Source organism: Pinus tabuliformis, chromosome X (assembly GCF_031772625.1).
Source record: "Pinus tabuliformis cultivar Carrire ecotype Pingquan chromosome X, CPIR1, whole genome shotgun sequence".
Classification (NCBI taxonomy): Eukaryota; Viridiplantae; Streptophyta; class Pinopsida; order Pinales; family Pinaceae; genus Pinus; species Pinus tabuliformis.
Window position 1 is genome coordinate 562,618,241 of NC_142308.1, and position 21,138 is coordinate 562,639,378.

Here is a 21,138-nt window from a genome sequence, read left to right on the forward strand (position 1 = left end):
TTTTTTAAAACGGCAGGTATTTTTTACAAAAACGCCGGTTGAAAAAAAACGGCCCGTATCCAGGGAAAAAAACGGAATAAAAACGTTTTTCCGGCGTTTTTCTAGCGATTCATACCCAGATCTGTATCTGAAATGGGAAAACGTCGTTTTGCGGGTTAGGGTAGCCGTTTCTGGCAACTTAGCTTTATAGCTTTGCCTGAAACATAAGGGTTTGTTCCATTATGTATAGATGCAACAAGATAATTTCTAGAAGCAACCACCATAGGACAATGGAACCAGAGAGTACAAGCCACAATAGTAAACCCTAACATGAACTAGACATAAGTAGCTCAGTATGCAAAAGGAAGTGAACCACTACTCAGGACCAAAAGATGCATAGGTGGAGGATTATTTGCCATATGAATGTTCTTCCGTGGACATATCAATTGCAAATGTTGCCCTACAAATTCTTCTTATCCATTTAACTACTAGAAAATAATTTATAAGCATCATCTCATGAACTAATTTAGCTTTGATCTCACTTTGTTGTTGACCTTAAACTTCCTATTATCATCACTGGAGTTCCTGTTGTCTATCACTTTTAGGCAATTCTAAAGTGTGGACCTAAATATGGTTGGTTAATAAATTATGGACATTAATAAAATTATCTTATCTTATGCCTCAAAAACTTCAGGGGAATCTTCTTTGTTAGAATTTATGAGACAACTATCTCATTAACAGTTTAAAGCATAGTTTTAAAACTCCGACTCTGACTCCGACTCGGCCGAGGATCGACTCCGACTCCGACTTCGAAATGGTAATGACTCGGCCGGCACGATTTCAATGACTTGGTCGTTGTAAAAAATACATTAAATATTTATTTATTTTATAAAAAACATAATTTTAAAGATTTTAAACATAATTTTAAAGATTTTCATTCATGTTTCCAAACACACAGCATTATAATATAGATGGAAGACAACATATGATCAAACTAGGCTCATGAACCAATCCATTATATCAAAATGGTACCCAATGGCAATACATAGTCAACTGTCATACATGATCAAAGACTCAAAACAAAAAACACATAACCAAGGAGGCTAGAAATGGCCTCTACAACAAAAGTAAACTGTGACGGTGACCAGACTCCAGTACTAGTACTACAGTACTACTGGCTAGTAGCTACTGTCAGAGGAGCCAAGATCATGTCGATCAATCTCTGGATCATCATCATCAGAGTCAGACAGGGGGCCCCATGGCTCCTCCTCATCATCATCATCTCCAACTGCAACTGTAGAAGTGGTACCACTAGCAGGCTGTGCAACTGCAGCAGATGCAAGCTGAGATAGAGTAGATATGCGGTTGCGCTTCTATCGTGGCTGAGCAGAGGAAGCACCTACAACTGGAGTCCTTGCTGGCTGTGAGACTGAGGCTGGTGGATTGGGATCTGCATTCAACTGAACAGGCTGAAGTTGAACAACATATTCAAGTTCAACTGATGTCTCCATATCTAAATCTACATCAAGATCCTCATCAGGATCAAACTCTGCTGGACGACTCTCCACTACCCAATCTGATGTTGGATCAATGTCTTCCAACACAATGGGATCTGAATCAGGTCTTTTGTTCAGCAAATGGTTTCGTCTGAGCCGAAGGTTATATTGGACATAAACTAGATCATTTAACCGTTTTTTATCCAAACGGTTTCTCTTCTTTGTGTGAATCCTCTCAAAGACAGACCAATTGCGCTCACACCCAGATGCACTGCAAGTTTGACTCAAAATATGAATTGCAAACCTTTGCGATTCAGGACAATGGCCACCAAAGGCCTCCCACCATTGTGCTGCAAAAAACATAGAAGTGTAATGAGTTAGCTCAACAAAATTACAAATTATATCTAACCTTCAAATTATAAACGATTTAACAAACTTTAAAAAAAAAAGTAAAACTATTAAGCTTTTGAAAATTGAAATTTTTGTTTACCTGGCTCATCTGCTTCTCTTGCAATCTTTGCTAGGTTCTTCCCAAAGGTACCTGCTGCATTGCTGAAGATATTGGCCTGTCGGTGTATCTCCAGCTGATTAGACTCCAATGGGATCATGCGATCAATGCAATCAATCAGTCCATCTCTGACCTCCCCCCTCAAAGCTCCTGAATCCTTAGCTTTATAATGATACCGTGGGTTCAAAAAATACCCAGCTGCATGTATAGGGCGATGGAGTTGATTGTTCCAACTTTCATCAATGATTGCCCAAATGGGCCCATACTTTGCCACTCTATCCTTGTATACCGTCTTTATTTGCTCCTTTGCTTGATCCATAGCCTCATAAATGAAGCCCATAGCCAACCTTTCCCCATCCACCAACCACAACACCTTAACTAGTGGCTCAGCAAGCTTCACAATCTCTGTTGCCTTTCTCCAAAAAGTTTCTTCATGGACTTTCCTTTTCAATTCTTTGCCTTCTGGTTTGTTAGACCAATTGCTTTGATTCCATTCATCACTGGAAAACATCTTTTGCAAGTTTCTATGTTAGGAAAGCATAGATTGCAATGTCAAAAAATGTGTAGCAAATCTAGTGATGGCAGGCCTAATAATATCCTTGCCCCCAGTGTGTTTCCTCATGAGGCTCAAAACCAATGTATGATTGTAGATAAATTTGTTATGCTTTTGGCATGATCTATAGTGTTTTTGACCCAATCTAATTTTCCAATATCCTCAAGCATGAGGTCTATGCAATGTGCAGCGCATGGGGTCCAAAAGATGGTCTTGTGTTTTTCCTCTAACAGTTTACCAGCAAGAACATAGTTAGAGGCATTATCTATGATGATTTGAATAACATTAGCCACCCCCACCTCCTCAACAACCTGATCCAATAGCTGAAACAACAAGTGGCCATCTTTTACCTTATCAGATGCATCAACTGATTTTAAAAACATGGTTCCCTGTGGGCAGAAAACAAGAAAGTTTATGATGGTACGGTTTCTTTGATCAGTCCATCCATCTGACATGATGGTACACCCTGTTCTTGCCCATGAGTCCCTGAACTCTTGCAAATACTCATTAATGGATTGAATTTCTTTCTGCAAACGAAACCCCCTTAGCTCATGCATAGTAGGGCCTTTGAAGCCTTTTCCAACAGCATGTATGGCATCAAACATAGGCTCATAATATGGTGAACGAGCAGCATTAAAGGGGATATTAGCATCATACCACCATCTAGCTATGTACTCACAAGCAGTCTCCCTCAATTCTTTCTTCCAATGGTCATCTAAAGTGGGCTGCATTTGAGTTTTACTAACTTCAGGACCATGTGCATCTGATGGAGAGGAGGGAGTGAAATAACTTTTAATAGTCACATCACCCTTTTTCATTCTACCCTTTCCCTTATCTTGAACAGAACCAAAAGAGGGAGGAACATATCGGAAAGGGTTGGATGTATCAGTTTGAGGGATAGAGGAAGAACCCTCAAAATCATAATGGGGGTTGGCACTAGCAGCCATCATTTTTTGTATCTCCCTCTTCCTCCCAATTTCAGCCTGTATGTCTCTTTGCCTAGCCTTATCTTCTTTAAATTTCTCAAAGCTGGCCAACAAATTCTTCCTAATCTCCCCAATTTCTAGTAAGGTACATGGGGTAATTTGGCCTCTAATCCCTACCAAGTGTTGTTTCAGCCTATTAATGCCCCCAGGACCTTCCTTAATTTTCCTATGGCAAAATTTGCATTGCATTTGACTATCAACCATTTCAACATATGCCCAAGCAGGATCTCTTGCTCTAGGTGCCATTTTTTGACTAGGAAATGAAAGCAAACAATCTGAAAATGAAAAAAAAAACCTTGAATCAATGTTCATTTATTTGACAAAAAACACTCTCTAAGATTTCTAGATATGCACCTAAAATTTACTAAGCAAAAACAGATTTATAGAGGTGAAAAAAAATACCTCCAGGCACAAACTGCCTCCCCAAGCTTGCTCCAAAAATCAGCGCCTCAATGCTGCTCCAAATGGCTGCCCAAGAAGCTCCTCACTCCAGCTACAATGCTCCTCCAAGACTCCTCACTGCTGCTCCAAAACAAGCTCAAGAACTGCTCACTAACTCTCAAAGAAGACTCTCACTCAAATTCATAAGATTGCTGTGAGTGAATGAGAGCACTTGGGTGTGTTAAATAGGGTTTGGGGGGAGGGGGGGAATGGACCAGAAAAATCATTTAGCAAATTCATATAACTGTTTGGAGTCCAAACCAACCAAAAAACAATTTAAAAATCCATTAAAATTTTATAAAATCGATGTTTGACGTGATGCTGGGCGGTTTTTTGTGACTCGGCCGAGTCATAACGGAAACGACCGAGTTGGCCGAGTCATGGCTGACTCGGCCAGTCGAACCGTTCCGAAGGCCGGGTCATGGGAATAGGCAACGGCTCGGATCAACCAGGCCGTTTCGGTTTCGAAACGGTCGTTTCTTAAAACAATGGTTTAAAGGCATCTTGGGTCATTCAACATTGCATCCAAAAGGAAGCCAATCTGAGCCACACTCATAGATGGAACTATTCCTTTTGTTTTTGAGAGTGAAGTGAGACCATCAGCCTATCATCCTAAGTTGGAATAAGATGACATGATCACAATATTTGGTGTATAATATGTGCTCTTCTTGTCTGTGGAACCCCCTTCCCTATCTGCATCAATAAAGCCCGCAAGTTGTTGGAATTTCTAATTCTAACCTGTTAGAAACCCTTCATGTACTTTACTGATTTATTCCTACCTACTTGTTATGTTAATTAACAAGTTATTTACCATGTAAATATTGGAAATAAATATGAGGACATGCTCAACACATTACAGATCATGAACTGAAGGAAACAGAAACAAGCACACAAGTGACACCGTTGTTTTTGGACTAATGTCCCGGAAAAACCCAATGCGGGAAAACCGATGCAGTGATTTGAGGGTTTGATTTATTAAGCAGTTTCAGAATACAATCTGGGTGCCAAATCCAGCTCACCCAACAGAGAAAAATCTCAGCAGTAGTACCTCTCTACTCGGAAGCAGATATTCAAGCTGAAACCCCGGATAAACACTCCGACAGCTCCACAGCTCCAATCTACCCCACGAAACCCCATCGTTGGCCTCTAGGGACTGCGTCAGCCTCTCTCTGGCCCAGTGTTAGCCCAGCGTCACTCTGGCTTGGCCTGCGTCAATCCTCTAGCCCTTTGCACCACCCACGCTGGCCCTCTGAGGCACTGCACAGCTCCTGGCTGCCTCTGCGTGAGCCCTCGCTGCCTCTGCGTGAACCCTTGGCTGCATTTGCATCCCTCTCTCCAGCTACTGCGCTAATCCTCCCAGTGCTATCTCTACCTCTTTGCTTCTATATTCACCGCCCCTCAACTGCAACTCTAATCACTCTCTCAACTTTCTCAACAAACCCAACCCCAGAAAGTCGAAATCTTGATCTCTTGGTGTGTTCTCCAAGTGACCCTCAAACCTCCTCTTATACTTTTCTCGTTGACAAATCAACGACCAAGATTAAGTCCCTAATCAACGGCTAAGATTAGATTTGGCTTGATCCATGACTGTTGGACCATTCTAACACAGTTTTATATTAATTCACATTAATATTTTAATTTCCATTAAAAATATTAATTATTTTAATATCTCCCAAACTGTTTAGAATCTGCCCAAACCCTTTCTAGGTATTGGAGATCTCATGTGCCTTAGCCTGTCCACCAATTTTTATGGCTAGAGCACATTCGAAGCTACCCCAAATCAACACTCCCTCTTAGCAAGGACTATGCTCTAGTAATACTCCTCATTGAGTATCACTCTGATCATCCAACATCAGTCCCTGTGCTGATGCTAGACCTGCTTCCCAACATCCTCTGCACTGTTGTATCCTATATTGCTACCCATAGCCCTGCCACTGCCACTACTGCATCCGTACTGCAACTCCCTCTGCATCCGTACTGCAACTCCCTCTGCATCCGTGTTGCTTCCCATGGTCCTGCCACTGTTGCATCTGCACTGCAACCCCTCTCATCATGCTGCCCATAGCACTACCACTGCTAACTGTTGCACTGCAACTCAATTACTGAGAAGTAAGTAACTGATCTCCCAACTCTGACATCTCCATCAAGCTAGAAACACTCCTGATGCTGAAGCTCCCTCTGTCAATGACAAGTGCTCCCTCTTTGACCTCTGCGTTGTTGCAACAACTCTATGCATCTCGCACCGTTGCACACCTCTGTGTGCCATCCTGCACTGGTGCAACTCCCCCGTGCCTCTTGCACTGTTGTATCCTGCTAGCCTTGGGTTGTCCGGGTTATCCTGCACTGTAGCTCCCTCTGTCACTCCATCCAGCATCCGTCTCTACTGACATCGCTGGTACTGCTACTCCTCTTCGGGGCTCCTATAGCAAGGTCTAATCCAAGGGGTTAGGTACCTCGAGGATCCTGCCCCTCATTGCTTATAGTCCACCTAACTACAGCTCAATGTCTCCCCACTTCCACTCAAGTGGTGTGTGTGCACTCATGGCACACAGAACAGAAAGGATCCTGGCCTTCCAGATGTCAAAGTTGGATGCCTCATCCAACCTGTCCTGATCCATCAGCCCATTCATGGCCAACTCTCTGCTCTTCTTGTTGACTCCTCTGAGTCTCTCTACTTCCCGCCTGGAAGTTTTCCGTTCGACTCCCACTGAGTCTACTTCCCGTCTGGAAGTTCTCTGTTCGACTCCTCCTGAGTCTACTTCCAGTCTGGAAGTTCTCTGTTCGAGTCCCGTTGAGTCTTTCTACTTCCTGCCTAGAAGTTCTCGGTTCGACTCTTGTTGAGTCTCTCTACTTCCCGTCTGGAAATTCTTGATTTGACTCTTGTTGAGTCTCTCTACTTCCCGTCTGGAAGTTCTCGGTTCGACTCCTGCTAAGTCTCTCTACTTCCTGCCTGGAAGTTCTTGGTTCGACTCCTGTTGAGTCGCTCTACTTCACATCTGAAATTTCTCTTCTGGACTCCCTCTGAGTCCTGATTTCCCACCTGGAAATCCTTCTGCCAACGTCAAGTTACCCCTCTCTGATCGTTTGTGCAATAGCAACACTGATCCAAATTCCTTAGCTAGAAATCTGCCTCGACAGCAACTCCCTCTACCTTGGCCTTGCCCTGTTAGGTATTGTTCTGACTACATTACCCCACCAGCTCCACTCTGCAACTTACCCACAACCTCCTAAACCCCAGCAACCTAAAGGTTAGAGCTCCTAGGTTCTGCCCAATCTCGACACTGGCAAATCAACTTCCTCAACCAACTACGTCAGCCCTCCTGGCCTCTACGTGGCTCTGCGTGAGCCTGTTTTTGCCTCCCTTAGCCTCTATGCTGCCTCTTCTTGGCTCGAACTTGATTACCCAGGCACTACGTCACCCCTTCTGAAGCGAACAAAGTTCCTTCTACAAATTAATTACTCCAGAAGACTTGGAATATAAAGATATCCATGAGAATACAAATATTATATTAAATATGAATAAGAATGATTGATTTACATTGAGAACGAGAGGCTTGCTTTTATTTCAAGCAAGTGTCTCTTGACGAAGAGTCATGTCTCATTTAGACATGCCTCTTCAAACTAATTACTAGTTTAACTAATCATTATTTATGATTATTATTGTTTACATTATTTTACATTATTTATATATATTTTATTCGTTACATTGCCTCCTTCCTCAAAAGCTTTTCGATGAAAAGGCTTGATCTCTTTTTCGGCTTCGAAAGTCTTTCTGTCTCGGAACAGTCATCTTCGTCAATACAACCTGATATGATCTTCTAAGTGACAAACAAAATTGTCGCACTAAGAAGGGATCAAACCATCCCAGATTAATTTTCCGTATAGTATTCTGATCACTGGAATTTTGTAACGACTTGTTAGCATAAGACGGGATTGAAGTTATGTCATTATTCTCTGGAACATCAATTTTTTGTTTCTGGTCTAAATGGTACCGATATGTAGCATGGTTGAGTTGTCTAATCTCATGATTCGGATGTCGATAGGGAACCTTTTTGGTTTGATTTTCCCTTATTGGGCATGTGCAAATTTTTATATTTTTTCTGGCGAAGATGTTGTTGAGTTGGTTATGGAACATTCTCTTAGGAAGTTCATTGTCTGAACTGCAACATCCAAGCGCATCTTTTCTTCAACTTGCTTGTCTTCTTCCTGAGTTGTGACATTCACTGAATCGGTATTTGTTGTTTTGTCATCAACTTGAATTCCTACATTTGATGCTTCTTTCTCGATAAGTTGTTGTACCTAGTTTTCTAATGACTTCTTATCCTTTTTAAGTTTCTTAATTTGCGACAGTAACTTTTCGCTATGGTTTTTAAATCAAGAAACTTCTTCATTTTTGTCAACATTGATTTTGCCAATTCCGTTTTGCATATTTTGTAATACCTTTTTACCTTCTTGAGACATTACTTTTGAAATATCTGAGATATCTTCGGGTGTTACAGAATTTGGTTTTAGTGTAAAATCTTGGAGCGTTATTTTCTTCTTCTTGTAAGAAAATGTTAATAACTTCTTCTTTGTATTTAGAATAAAGGAACCTAGAGTTTCCATCCAGGGTAAGCCCAAAACAATATCACTATCGTCAACAAATAAAGTTTTCACGGTGAATTGTGAGGTAAAAGTGTAATCTCCAATACTTAGGTGTAGATTTCTTATGTCGTATTGTTTATCACATATGCCAGAACAATCTGTTTCAATTATATTTGATTCAAGAATCACCAATTGGTTAGCACATTTATGACTAACATAATTATTTTCTTCAGCAAGACTGATAGAGATTATGATATCTCTTCTTGCGAGTGATCCTTTGACTTTAAATAATGTATCAACTCTTTTACTAAAGGTTCTAGGAAACCTTTCATTACTAATCTCCATTTTACTTCTTAAATATTAAATACTTTTTCTTTTTCTTTTTTAAATCACTTTTTTTTTCTTTACTACTCTCTTTTTTTTTTAATAATTTTTCTTTTGTTCACTCTTTTAATAAAAAAAAAATTATATAATAATAATTTTTTTAATATATAATTATAAATTATATATATTATATAATTTTAATTTATATATATTATAAAATTATAATTATATAAAATTTATATATACTTTTTTGAGACCCACATTTCCTTTTATATGTAACTATATAAGGCTTATATAGTATCCTTTTTTTCTAATTATAATAATATTTTTTTCTCAGAAAATTTGGATGAGATGTCACTCTTGGTACGATCACAATCTTTAGATTTGAATGATTAAAATTATTTAGATCACACCTTTTTTATCCAATGTTATCAAAATATCTTTTACTTTTAAAATACCATGGGCAATTACCATGGGTTGTTTCTAAAACCACAGGCAATTACCATTGGTTTCTAAAACCACAGGCTTCTCCACATAAAAAGTTTTAAATATACTTGAAAAGATTCCCGCTTATCTTTATTATGCACTTTTTATCAATAATGTAGAACCTTTATATATATATATATATATATATATATATATATATATATATATATTCACTTTTTTTTTTCAGAATATATTAATTCCTTTCCTCTTTTTTTTTATATACCCTTCTTCTTTATTCTTTATTTTTATTTTTTTGTTTTTTAAGCAAATGGCCAAAGACCTAAAAAATGGAGAATCTCCCAATGTGTAGCGAAACGCTTCAATTATGACAGCAACAAGGTTGATGATAGGTTGATAGCCAAAAGCCTGGTGATCAACCAAACGTGGCTCCGATACCAAATGAAGCAAACAAAGTTCCTTCAATAAATTAATTACTCCAGAAGACTTGGAATGTCAAGATATCCATGAGGATACAAATATTATATTAAATATGAATAAGAATGATTGATTTACAATGAAAACGAGAGGCTTGCTTTTATATCAGACGTCTCTTGACGAAGAGTTATGTCTCATTTAGACATGCCTCTTCAACCTAATTACTAGTTTAACTAATCATTATTTATGATTATTATTGTTTATATTATTTTACATTATTTATATATATTTTATTCGTTACACCTTCCTTGTTGCTTCTCTACTAAGAATAGCTTCTGTCACTCAGGACAATTGTTTTCTGCTATTGCGGCTCTGCTCGGCTGATGTCCTCAGTTTTGTTGTGATCTGTAACCACCCTCTAATACCATGTTGGAATTTCTAAGTCTAACCCGTTATAAACCCTTCATGTACTTTACTAATCTATTCCTACCTACTTGTTATGTTAATTAACAAGTTATTTACCATGTAAATACTAGAAATAAATACGAGCACATGCTCAACACATTACAGATCATCAACTGAAGGAGACAAAAACAAGCACACAAGTGACAATGTTGTTTTTGGACTAATGTCCCTGGAAAAACCCAATGCGGGAAAACCGGTGCAGTGATCTGAGGGTTTGATTTATTAAGCAATTTCAAAGTACAATTTGGGTGCCAAATCCGACTCACCCAACAGAGAAAAATCTCGGCAGTAGTACCTCTATACTCGAAAGCAGATATTCTGGCTGAAACCCCAGATAAACACTCCGGTAGCTCCACAGCTCCAATCTACCCCACGAAACCTCAGCGTCAGCCTCTAGGGACTGCGTCAACCTCTCTCTGGCTCAGTGTTATCCCAGCGTCCCTCTGGCTAGGCCTGCGTCAGCCTCTAGAGGCACTGCATCAATCCTCCGGCCCTCTGCGTCACCCACGTTGGCCCTCTGAGGCACTGTGTAGCTCTTGGCTGGCTCTGCGTGAGCCCTGGCTGGCTCTGCGTAAACCCTTGGCTGCTTCTGTGTCCCTCTCTCCGGCTACTGCGTTGATCCTCTCGGTGTTATCTCTGCCTCTCTGCTTCTGTATTCACTGCCCCTCAGCTGCAACTCTGATCACTCTCTCAACTTTCTCAGCAAACCCAACCCCAGAAAGTCGAAATCTTAATCTCTTGGTGTGTTCTCTAAGTGACCCTCAAGCCTCCTCTTATACTTTTCTCGTTGACAAATCAATGGCCAAGATTAAGTCCCTAATCAACGGCTAAGATTAAGTCTGGCTTGATCCATGAATTTTGGACCATTCTAACACAGTTTTATATTAATTCACTTTAATATTTTAATTTCCCTAAGTTTAGACTTAGGGACTCCATTAAAAATATTAATTATTTTAATATCTCCCAAACTGTTTAAAATCTGCCCAAACCCTTTTTGGGTATTGGAGATCTCATGTGCCTTAGCCTCTCCACCAATTTTCATGGCTAAAGCACATCCGATTATACCCCAAATCAACACAAGCCTCACCCCATCAACTAATCTATACCAAATCTATAGTCTATTGTGCCCCTAACATACCTCAATGTGTTTGGCAGCAACCTAATGCACTCTAGTAGGCTCGTCCATGAACTAGATCAAGGAGTTCACTGCAAAAGATATGTTTGGCCGCATGTTCACCAAATACATAGATGACCCAATCAACTGTTGATAGAGCACAGGGTCTACTCGCTCCGATCTGGATGTGTCCACATTCCTCCAGTTTGTGACTAGAGGCATGGTCATGGACCTACAATCCTACATGTGGACTCTCCTCAATCTTTAGGGCGTACTTGCCTTTCCCCAAGAATATCTCCCCATATCCCTACCAAACCTCCAATCCAAGGAAATAGTGCATTAGCCCCATATCCTTCATCTCAAATTCACTTGCAAGATCTCCCTTGCACTTTTGGATGAGCTTATCTGCTCTGTCAAAATTAGATGATCCACGCACAACACCAAAATGAGCAGCTCACCTTCACAACAATGTAGTAGAGGTTGGGGTCCGCATCACTCTTAGTGAAGCCCAATCCCTGAAGGTGGTTGTCAATACGAGCATACCATGCTCGTGGAGCCTATTTGAGCCCATACAAGGCTCTCTTGAGTACACATGAGTCTTTGTATCACATTTCTCAAACGCCTTCCGCTACTCAAATAAATCTCCTCCATGAGGTACATTGTTTTAACGTCCATGGAGTGGATCATCCACCCCATCTTAGTTGCAATGGCTATAATGGTCCTGACACATAAATATTTGACCATGGGGGAAAATGTCTCGTCATAGTCAATGCCCTCTACCTATGAGAACACCTTGGCCACAAATCTAGCCTTGAATTTCTCAATGCTCCCATCAAATCCATGCTTGACCTTCTAGACCCATCAAGAGCCCACCATGGATCAACCCTATGGCCTCAACGTCACCTCCCAAACATCATTTTTCATGATGGAGCCATACTCCAACATTGAATCTCTCCACACTCGTTGAGTGGTTGCCTCTGGTAGTTGGAAGGCTTGGCATCGAATTGTTGAATTTTCTACAATAATGCAAAGTAGAAACTCATCTTCTGATCTTGATAATTACTTTCCAATGATTTCCAATTCAGTTATCTTATATCACATATATCATTAAGCGATTACACAAAAATCTCGACAATAATGCAATGAAAACAGTAGGATTAGAAAGAGACAACCATGTACAATAGAGAAACCAAAAATTACTCTAGGAAAACCGAAAAACCTAGCAACTCTTCTTCTAAGGAGAAATTGTTCTTCAACAATATTTGTAAATCCAAGAATTCTAGAAATTTGTGCCACAAATTCACACCCAAGATACCAGTCAAACCTAGTCAAGTACCAACTTATTCAATACTAGTCAAACCTCCAAATATCAAAGAATTTAATGCTCGTCAACATTGATCAACAATCTGAGATGTTGCAGTCACCTGTGGTTGATTGCAGCCGAAACCACGGTCAAAGTCTCATTTCTTTTGTGATCAAACTCGTCCTTTTTCAACAATCAAACTCCATCAAACTTTTGGTCAAACTTTAGCATGATCTCGATCAAATAGAGCAAGTCAAACTCAATCAAATGTCTTTATTTCGACCAACCTTCAGATTTCTTACTATTTGACTTTGCACATGTGGATCAGATTAGATAATGTTGTGTTGTGTTCGAATTGGTCAAATGTGGAGATCATCTTGAGGATTCTATATTATTCAAATGGGTGACTTTTTGACAAAAATGGTGGGGCTGACTTGATTATTTGGAGCCTACATGACCTCCAAAAATTATAATTCTAAAATTATTTTTCATATTTTTCTTTGGCCAATTTAGTAGGCCTATTTGGCATGCGAAAATTCTCCTCGTCTACAACAAATTCTCCTTTGGCTGAAATTTCTACTTCCTTAAGAAGAGTTTATGAGCTTGCCATATTTATGCATGTTTATAGATAACTGCATCACAGAGTGGTTAATGTAACTCCTCATATATCCAAGGTTGGCAAAAGTCCTTTATGGCTCCTTAGGTAAATTGTATCAATCTCCTTTGGTCATGACCTAGCCTAGGCATCTAAATTTTTATTTTGGAGAGAACTTGCCTCTGAACCATTCACCTTTTTTGGTCAAAATCCTTTATGACCTAGCAAGTCCTTCTAGCTTAAAAGGTGAACTACATCTATCTCCTTCAATTGACATAGCCAAGTCCTTTTGCCTTATAAGGAGAAGATCTGTCCAATCGTGTAATTTCCCTGGGACATTCACCTCTAGTTGACTAGCCAAATCCTTCTAGCTTCAAAGGTGAATGTATTACCTTTCATTATTTCCTTCTAAAGAGGGAGATAATTAGCATCAAACTAAGCTCGTCTTTGTCCACAATCTACCCATTTGTGGATATGTACTGGAGCTCTCTTGCTCCTCTTTGTATCATGTTTCGGATGAAGTGGTCTGGCCATGTCCTCCTAATTTTTGAAGTAGGCCATCTTGTGGTAGTCTTGGTTGCTCCCTTTGTCATGTAAGCTAATTCACCTGTAATTCTGACTCCCTCTATCACACGAGCAATTCCTTATGCCTCTACTACTCCCTCTTGTTATGTAAGCAAGTCCTTATGTTATTGTTACTCCCTCTAACTAGGAGAACCCTCTTGCCACAAACTTTGCCTAGAAGCCTTCATACAAACCTCATTTAGAAGGCCATGGAAGAAACAATTATAATCAAGCAAAAAATACAAAGACAAGAGGTTGACCAAGAATAAAAATAATAATAATCAAGAGAAAGACATTAGTACTTATCTTTGATTAAGAAGAAAACGATTGTGGGTTGTAGTATATTTGAAAACTCCCTCATGATCATTTGTCTCTTGCAGAAATCAATGAGTCTACCTGCAATCTCATCAAGTTTAGATTCTAAAGTGGATGTTAATTTTCATTCTCAACATCAGCTACTAATGCATGTTGCTTTCCTTCCTTTCTTGGATGAATTGTACAAGCTAGGGTTTCTTCATCCTCAAGTTATCGAGCCACACCGAAGTCTTAGCTACAAGCTAAGTCATCTTCATGCTATCACAAAGATGAATCTACTAGCACTTTCGGTCTCGTTTTATGGTTTCACAAATCCTAGGACTTTCTCATCCAAGACTTCAATACAAGTGATAAACTTCTAGTATTCTAAGGTTTACAAACACTTAGTCTTCGAAATTTGATCAGCACCTTTTGTAACTCCATCAAACTTGTAGTGCAATTTTATCGTACCAAGAATATCAAGCTCATGATATCTTCTTGGAACATTGTTCCTTCCACTTTGCATGACTGTCGATTCTCTTGGAACTGGAAACTCTTCATATTGTTGGACACGATCATGGATGGTAATATGTACAATTTCTTTCAACATTCCAAGAATATAACCATATGTTATGGGAGCTAAATTTTTCTCGTTGAATACTCTTGTTACAACCTTGCCTTGTACTTTCTTATCTTCGTACCTATGTAGTGGCAATTCTTCTGCAATACACTTGATTATTCATGAACCTCACAAAAAAAAATCATAATAAGGCCAAATCTGAAGAGGATAAGAGGCTAGCCCCAAGGGATAGCTTAGTTGGTCGATTTCATGTTGCTAAGTACCTCGCTTATCAGGAGGTCACAGGGTCAAATCTCCTTGACACCATTGGGGTTAGGCCTTGCTAGGTTGGTCGGCAGGTAGATCCCTTCGAGTTGATCTACCTAGATTTTCCTGTGGATGTAGCAGCCACTCAGTGTCCGTGAACCACCCTAAAAAAAAGAGGATAAGAGGCTAACTAAATAAATAAAAAATGGTCTCTAATTCTTAAAAGAAAAGAAAAAAATGAAAATAGAGGGGATTTGTCAATTTCTTGACATATCTAAAGGAAAAATTCTTTTGACTTTTTTTAAGGTGGCTGCTCATCATCATCATTTTCAATGTCAGTTGCTAATGCATGCTCCCTTTCCTTCCTTTTTCTTTCAGGGCAATTGGATGCATAATGTCCAAAATTTTGACAAGTGAAACACTTCACTTTTGACATGTCCTTTTCTTATCTTGAGTGTGAGCAGGTCTTCTACCTGAATTCTTCTTACTAAATTTTCCAAAGTCCTTTTTGTCAAATTTTTCAAAGTTCCTTCTTCCCTTTCCTTTTCTAGTATGAGCTACAAGGGCTTGTGTTTCTTCATTCTGAGGAGTTTGAGTTATTTCTAGATGATAATATTGACTCTTCTTGAACACAATTAGTCCATAGCTCATCAAATGTGGGTAGTTTTGATCGTGCACAAATTCCTTGAATAAATGGCTCCCATGAGGATGGAAATCCATTGAGAGTAATTGAAACAAGTTCTTGATCTTCAACTGAGAATAAAGGCTACAAGTTCATCTTTGACTTGTGAGATATTCATAAGATATGAGACAACAGAGTTTGATTTAGTCATTGTGATATTACAAAGACGATTTCTCAAAGCTAATTTTCTGTTGGTATTGTTGCTTGCATATAATTTCACCAAAGCATCATATATTGCCTTGCTAGTCATAAATCCTGCTACATGGGGAAAAAATTATCTTTGATGGATTCTACAAGGGTTCTTTTGGCCTTAGCTTCACTCTTCTTATATTTAGCTTTCTCTTCAGCTCCTTTTGGTTCTGGAATGACTTTTTCCACATGGTCAAGAAGTTCGTTCGCTTCCAAATTAAGTATTATTCTGGTATTCCAAGTACTGAAATTTAGGGCATCATCCAACCTGTCTTCAACTCTAAGGTATGGTGCCATTTTAGATAAGAGATACAAAAATCAATTAGGTTGTTGATCTTGACTCTAAAGTTAACTTCCCAATTAAGTTGCTTGAATATTGGTCTCTTTAGTGGGCTACTCTTTCAACAAAGCTTTGATATTGTTGACCACTAAGTGTCAACTACCCTATAGCAGCGTACATTTTTTCAAAGCATTCCATCTTGTTTGAGCAGACAAACATCCAAATGTCATCATTATTCTTCAACATTTTTGTCAAGGTTGTAAATCCAAATTCTATAGCCCTGTGGGCCATCATTGTAAAAATAATTCTAGCATGTTTATTAAGCCATGTAAAACATATATGTAAGCTTAATATTTTCAGCAAAGAGTTTCCCTCGAGTTTTTTACCCTCTGCCATTTATTTGTGTTTTATAAAAGCTTATAATTGGCAAAAATTTTCTCCCAAGCATACCCCAAAGCTAGAGTCAGGAATCGATGTGATGTCTTAGGTGATCCCTAGTATATAGAGTCACTGCATAACGTCATAATAGATCATATCTAAAGTCTTTCAAAATTTGGTTAAGTCTAAGTGTCTAATTTTAATTATTAAAATTTCCCACTGGTTGGGATTTTAATAATTATTGTGATATAAATTGTAAAATTTAATGTCTATAAAAGTTGATGGGGGTACGAGTACTCATAATTAGAACCTCTACACCTCAACTTTCTATTTAGACAAATTTCGAGGGTTGAAATTATGTCTATCCCTTAAAATTATTATTGTTTCTATTTTTCGGCAAAAAATGGAAAAATAATTAGCCGAAAATTGGTCAGAAAATAAAAATGAAAGAATAAAATTCTCATATTTAAGAAAAATTATGCATTTCCAAGAAGGGAATCTCCACAAATTAGGCAAGAAAAAATTCAAGAAAACTTTGTTTGCCAAGAAAATACGAATAAATTCCCAAAAAAATGATTTTTTAAGGAAAACCGAATTTATGGTCCAAGTTGGTTAAGTGAATGGCAGTTTTTTGAGGAGAAAAAAACCATCATCAAGGTATTCGATTTTTTTCTCAAGCAATCAAGGTGGAGATTATTTTGACATGGATCAAGCATTTAATCAGAGCTAGGATCAAGTCAAATTTGTGCACCTTCATGGACCTAGCCATTTTTCACTTGGAAGAGTCTCTAGAACTCTCATCTTTTCTATATAAGGAAGCATATGCTCCTCATTGTAACATCTCTTGATATTGTACTTGGATTTTCGCTTTAAAAGCTCTCTATTTTGAAATAATAAAATGCAAGTCTTTGAGGTGAAGTATTGTGGCTCTTTTTCTATTGATATGGTAATTATTAATAATTCTTTGAGTTTTAAGTTTCTACTAGTAATCACATTTATTATTTCCATTTGCTCATGGTAGAATTATTAGTTGTTAAAATTGGCAACTAGGGCCAAATTCTTTGAGGTGAAGTGTTGTAGCTCTTTTTCTATTGATATGGTAACAATTCTTTGAGTTTTAAGTTTCTACTAGTAATCACATTTATTATTTCCATTTGCTCATGGTAGAATTATTAGTTGTTAAAATTGGTAACTAGGGCCAAATTCCACCTTGGGACAATTCATATGATGAAGATGATTATTGCATTGGATTCCGCTTTTCAAAAGGTCCAAATTTGATATAAAGAACATCTCACTCGGACAAGAAGTATGAAGGGAGATGTGAGTAGGGAGGGCCTGCAGATGATAGCATCTTCCAGTTTAGATATAGGATCTGCCTTTCAAAAAGTCTTGGTTTAGATCTGAATTGGGATGTAGATTTTAGGAAATAATTTTGCTTGTCAACATATTAACGTACATATTTGGAAATAGCAATGTATGTCATGTTTAAAATGTGCATGCTCAGGTTTCTAGAGTAAACATTATTTTCCTTTCTATTTCAAGCACGTCCTAAATTGTCAAATATATGCTACATTTAATGTGCAATAGCATGAGAAACAAATAATTAATGTTAATACAACTTGCGAGTGCATTCAACATACCTTTTGAAGAACATAACCATCATGGACTGCAGCAACAGTTGTCGATCCACCACCACTGGAGTTAATTAAACATCCACAAGAAATATAACAAATTAGTTAATTTTTTGGAGACTAACTATTTGAAATGGCAATCTGTAATAGTGATGGCATCAATTGAAAAAAGGATGATAAAAGAGTTAGTTTTCCTTCACCTAACACACACAACCAATGTCTTGAATGTACCAACCACACCAAAAAGAAAAAAATCAAATTATTTCTCACACAATAATGAAGCACGTAAAAGCACCTGCTATAACTATTCATCATTATTTCAAGCCAGTTAAACAATTCAGATTCACTGGAGCATTCTGGGGACAAGATGAACCAATCTCCATGAAAAATTAATTAAGACATGCTAGTCCATTGAAATGTTACTCAGATAGTAGTGCATATCTAATAAGACTTTATCTTATATTCTGCAGCACTGTTCCTTTGATGAAGTCTGAAAAAGAAAGAGACCCTTGACAGTACATATCTTTTGGAGATGTGTCAATATGATGCAAGATGTTGATGTGAACTAGAAGATGTCATGATGAAAGACCATCACAAAGGTAATTTTGATTTAATTTTCATTCCTTATTTTTGAATAATATCTGGACAGGCTTACGCAGGGCTGCCAAGGGAAGAGCTGTAGAAAACTTCCACCACTGATGTCCATATAGTAGGACGAATGATCCTTAAGGCAGCAGGGCATGAAGGAAGGCCAGATATAGAACTGCTGGATCACTTTCTGATGAAGGATGGGCTTATGCAGGGCTGCCAAGGGAAGAGCTGTGGATACCTTCCACCACTGATGTCCATGTAGTAGGATGACAGATCCTTAAGGCAGGAGGGCATGAAGGAAGGCCAGATATAGAACTGATGGATCATTTTCTGATGAAATGAATAATGACATGACTGACTTATGGATGAAAGTGATGGATGGTCTGTGCCCTACGAAGAAGTCCCAAAACATGAAGACTCCTGAATAAAGAAAAGAAGTTCATGACATCGAGAGGAGTTCTTCAAGCAGTTGGTTGTCCCATCATCTCCACCTAAAGAGCTGTTGTATGTCCCTAATTAAGAGGGAGCCTGGAAACAAGTTTCTAACTTGGTAGAAACTTGGAATCAAATTCCTAAGCCAAGAGGGAGCTTAGATACATTCCTTCCATAGGAATGAGTACATTGCTTCATTGGAATAGATACATCCTCCCTAGTTTAAGAGGGAGAGATAAACACACCATTCTTGTCTTCACCTGGGAAGACAAAATGGAGGATTGGATAAACATTTAGCATCCGATACTCTTTGAGGATGAGTTAGAGCATCCAAGATAAGAGTAGTCGTAGAGGACTGATATTCTTTGAGGACTAGGAATCCAAGATAAGAATAGTCTTGGTGAAACACACTCTGAGAACCTAGGTGGAGTATATTCCGAGAGAGACAATGATGAGGGTGTCTATACATCATTGGTCTTGCCAACATTGTGCACTCACCTTGTGGAGAGATAGAGTTGTTAGTCAAGGCCTTGCTATGTGACAATGTTGGTTGATATGATACTAAACGAATGAGTTACCAATCTGACTCTTCTTATGAGAATTCTTCAGATTGAGAGTATCATTATGAATACCTCCCTAGTTAAGAGGGAGTGTTGAAAAATGTAACTAGGTTCACTCTTCATAATGACATGTGTAATTGTGATTTTATGTATTTAATATAAATAAGAAAAATAAAATTATTATTGTAATGTTTGTCTCATGGGTTTCATGAGCAAGGAATTTTATTTTTAGTTATGGCTCCCATTGTGAGCCCTTAGGATTGGTCATAAAGTCAAATTGAGTCAATGTCATGTATGAAGGACCCTTCTTGGGCATGTTACATATTTGTATGAGTTATTAAAAGAGTAAAAAGGCCCTCCAAGACCAAGCTAAAGAACCTCCAGCAAGTCGGCCTCAAGATGAAGTAATGAACCTACACCAAAGGACATGTCGGCTCACCCACAGCTCAAGTCAACTTATTTGAAGGGAAAACAAGTCTGCAATAAGAAGTGCAAGAATCACTAGGAAAGGAGCCTCATGACCAGTGAAGAGTAGGAAAGGAAGAGTGAAGTCTTTGGTGATGTTTTTAGGTATTTTTTTGGGTTAAGTACACTCCACACGTGAAAGAATCTACTACTACCTACTGCAAGAAGAACGAGTTACCACAATCACATTGTGAAGACAGTTTTTCAGTGAAGAACAAGTAAGATCTCAAGCCGAATTGTCAAGAAGTCTCCTTCTAGAGCAAGGATAATCAAGAGTCAAAATTTGGTCATCCTCATATGCTAACGGTTTTTGAAATAGGGCCGAAAGTTGCAGATCTGTCCTAGGAACCAGAACACTACAAGGCAGCCGAGAAGGAGGAAGAAACAAGGAGTTTGACTATTGTTGACTAAAGGAAGAAGAGGAAGCTTTGTGTCTTGGTCTTGGAGTGGCAAATAGGTCAAGGGTCTTGGTCTTGGTATTCGTCAATTGAAGTCTCTATAAGAAGAAGACTTTGTTTGGGTTTTTCTCTCAAGTGGGAGAGGTTTTGGCCCTAGTTAATCACCTACATCTTGTGTCCCTTGTTTCTTTATTGTTTATGCATTGGTAGTTGTTTGATGCAAAAAGAACATGATAATAATCCAAGAAAATAGAAGACCCTAATATAAAGAAGTAAAAAGCATTTACAAACAATTATCATAAAAAGAGAAATCACCTAATTGCTTTGCCCTAGATTTCTCAACAAGGACAAAGGCTTGGAGGAAAAGATTTACATTAGATTAGGTGCAATCTCTCTCTAATTTGCACTAATTCAAGAGACAACCTAACTAATTCTAAAATCAACCAAGAGGCAATTCATCACACCCAATGCCCCCTAGCTCTGATACCACGTTGAAATTTTACTAGGGAAATGCTTAGAACAAATTTCTTAAACATATAACACCTTCAAACAATCCTTATTAGCATTAACACTATACATCATTAATTAGTTGTAATAACTCATTCATAAGCATGAAAGAGTAGAGTAGTAAATCACAAT

At 38.4% G+C, this 21,138-nt stretch overlaps 1 protein-coding gene across 4 annotated transcripts in view; it reads right to left on the reverse strand.

Moving 5' to 3' along the window:
* Positions 1–21,138, reverse strand: part of ARP4 (actin-related protein 4) — a 317,083-nt gene that overhangs the window by 144,088 nt on the left and 151,857 nt on the right. For all 4 annotated transcript variants that reach the window (XR_016264320.1, XM_089447839.1, XM_089447838.1 and 1 more), the window contains exon 10: positions 18,063–18,117. Coding sequence is in view for 3 of the 4 variants with exons in the window: in XM_089447839.1 (XP_089303965.1) it covers positions 18,063–18,117 (55 nt within the window). In the remaining variant the exon portion in view is untranslated. The remainder of the gene's footprint in view (positions 1–18,062; positions 18,118–21,138) is intronic.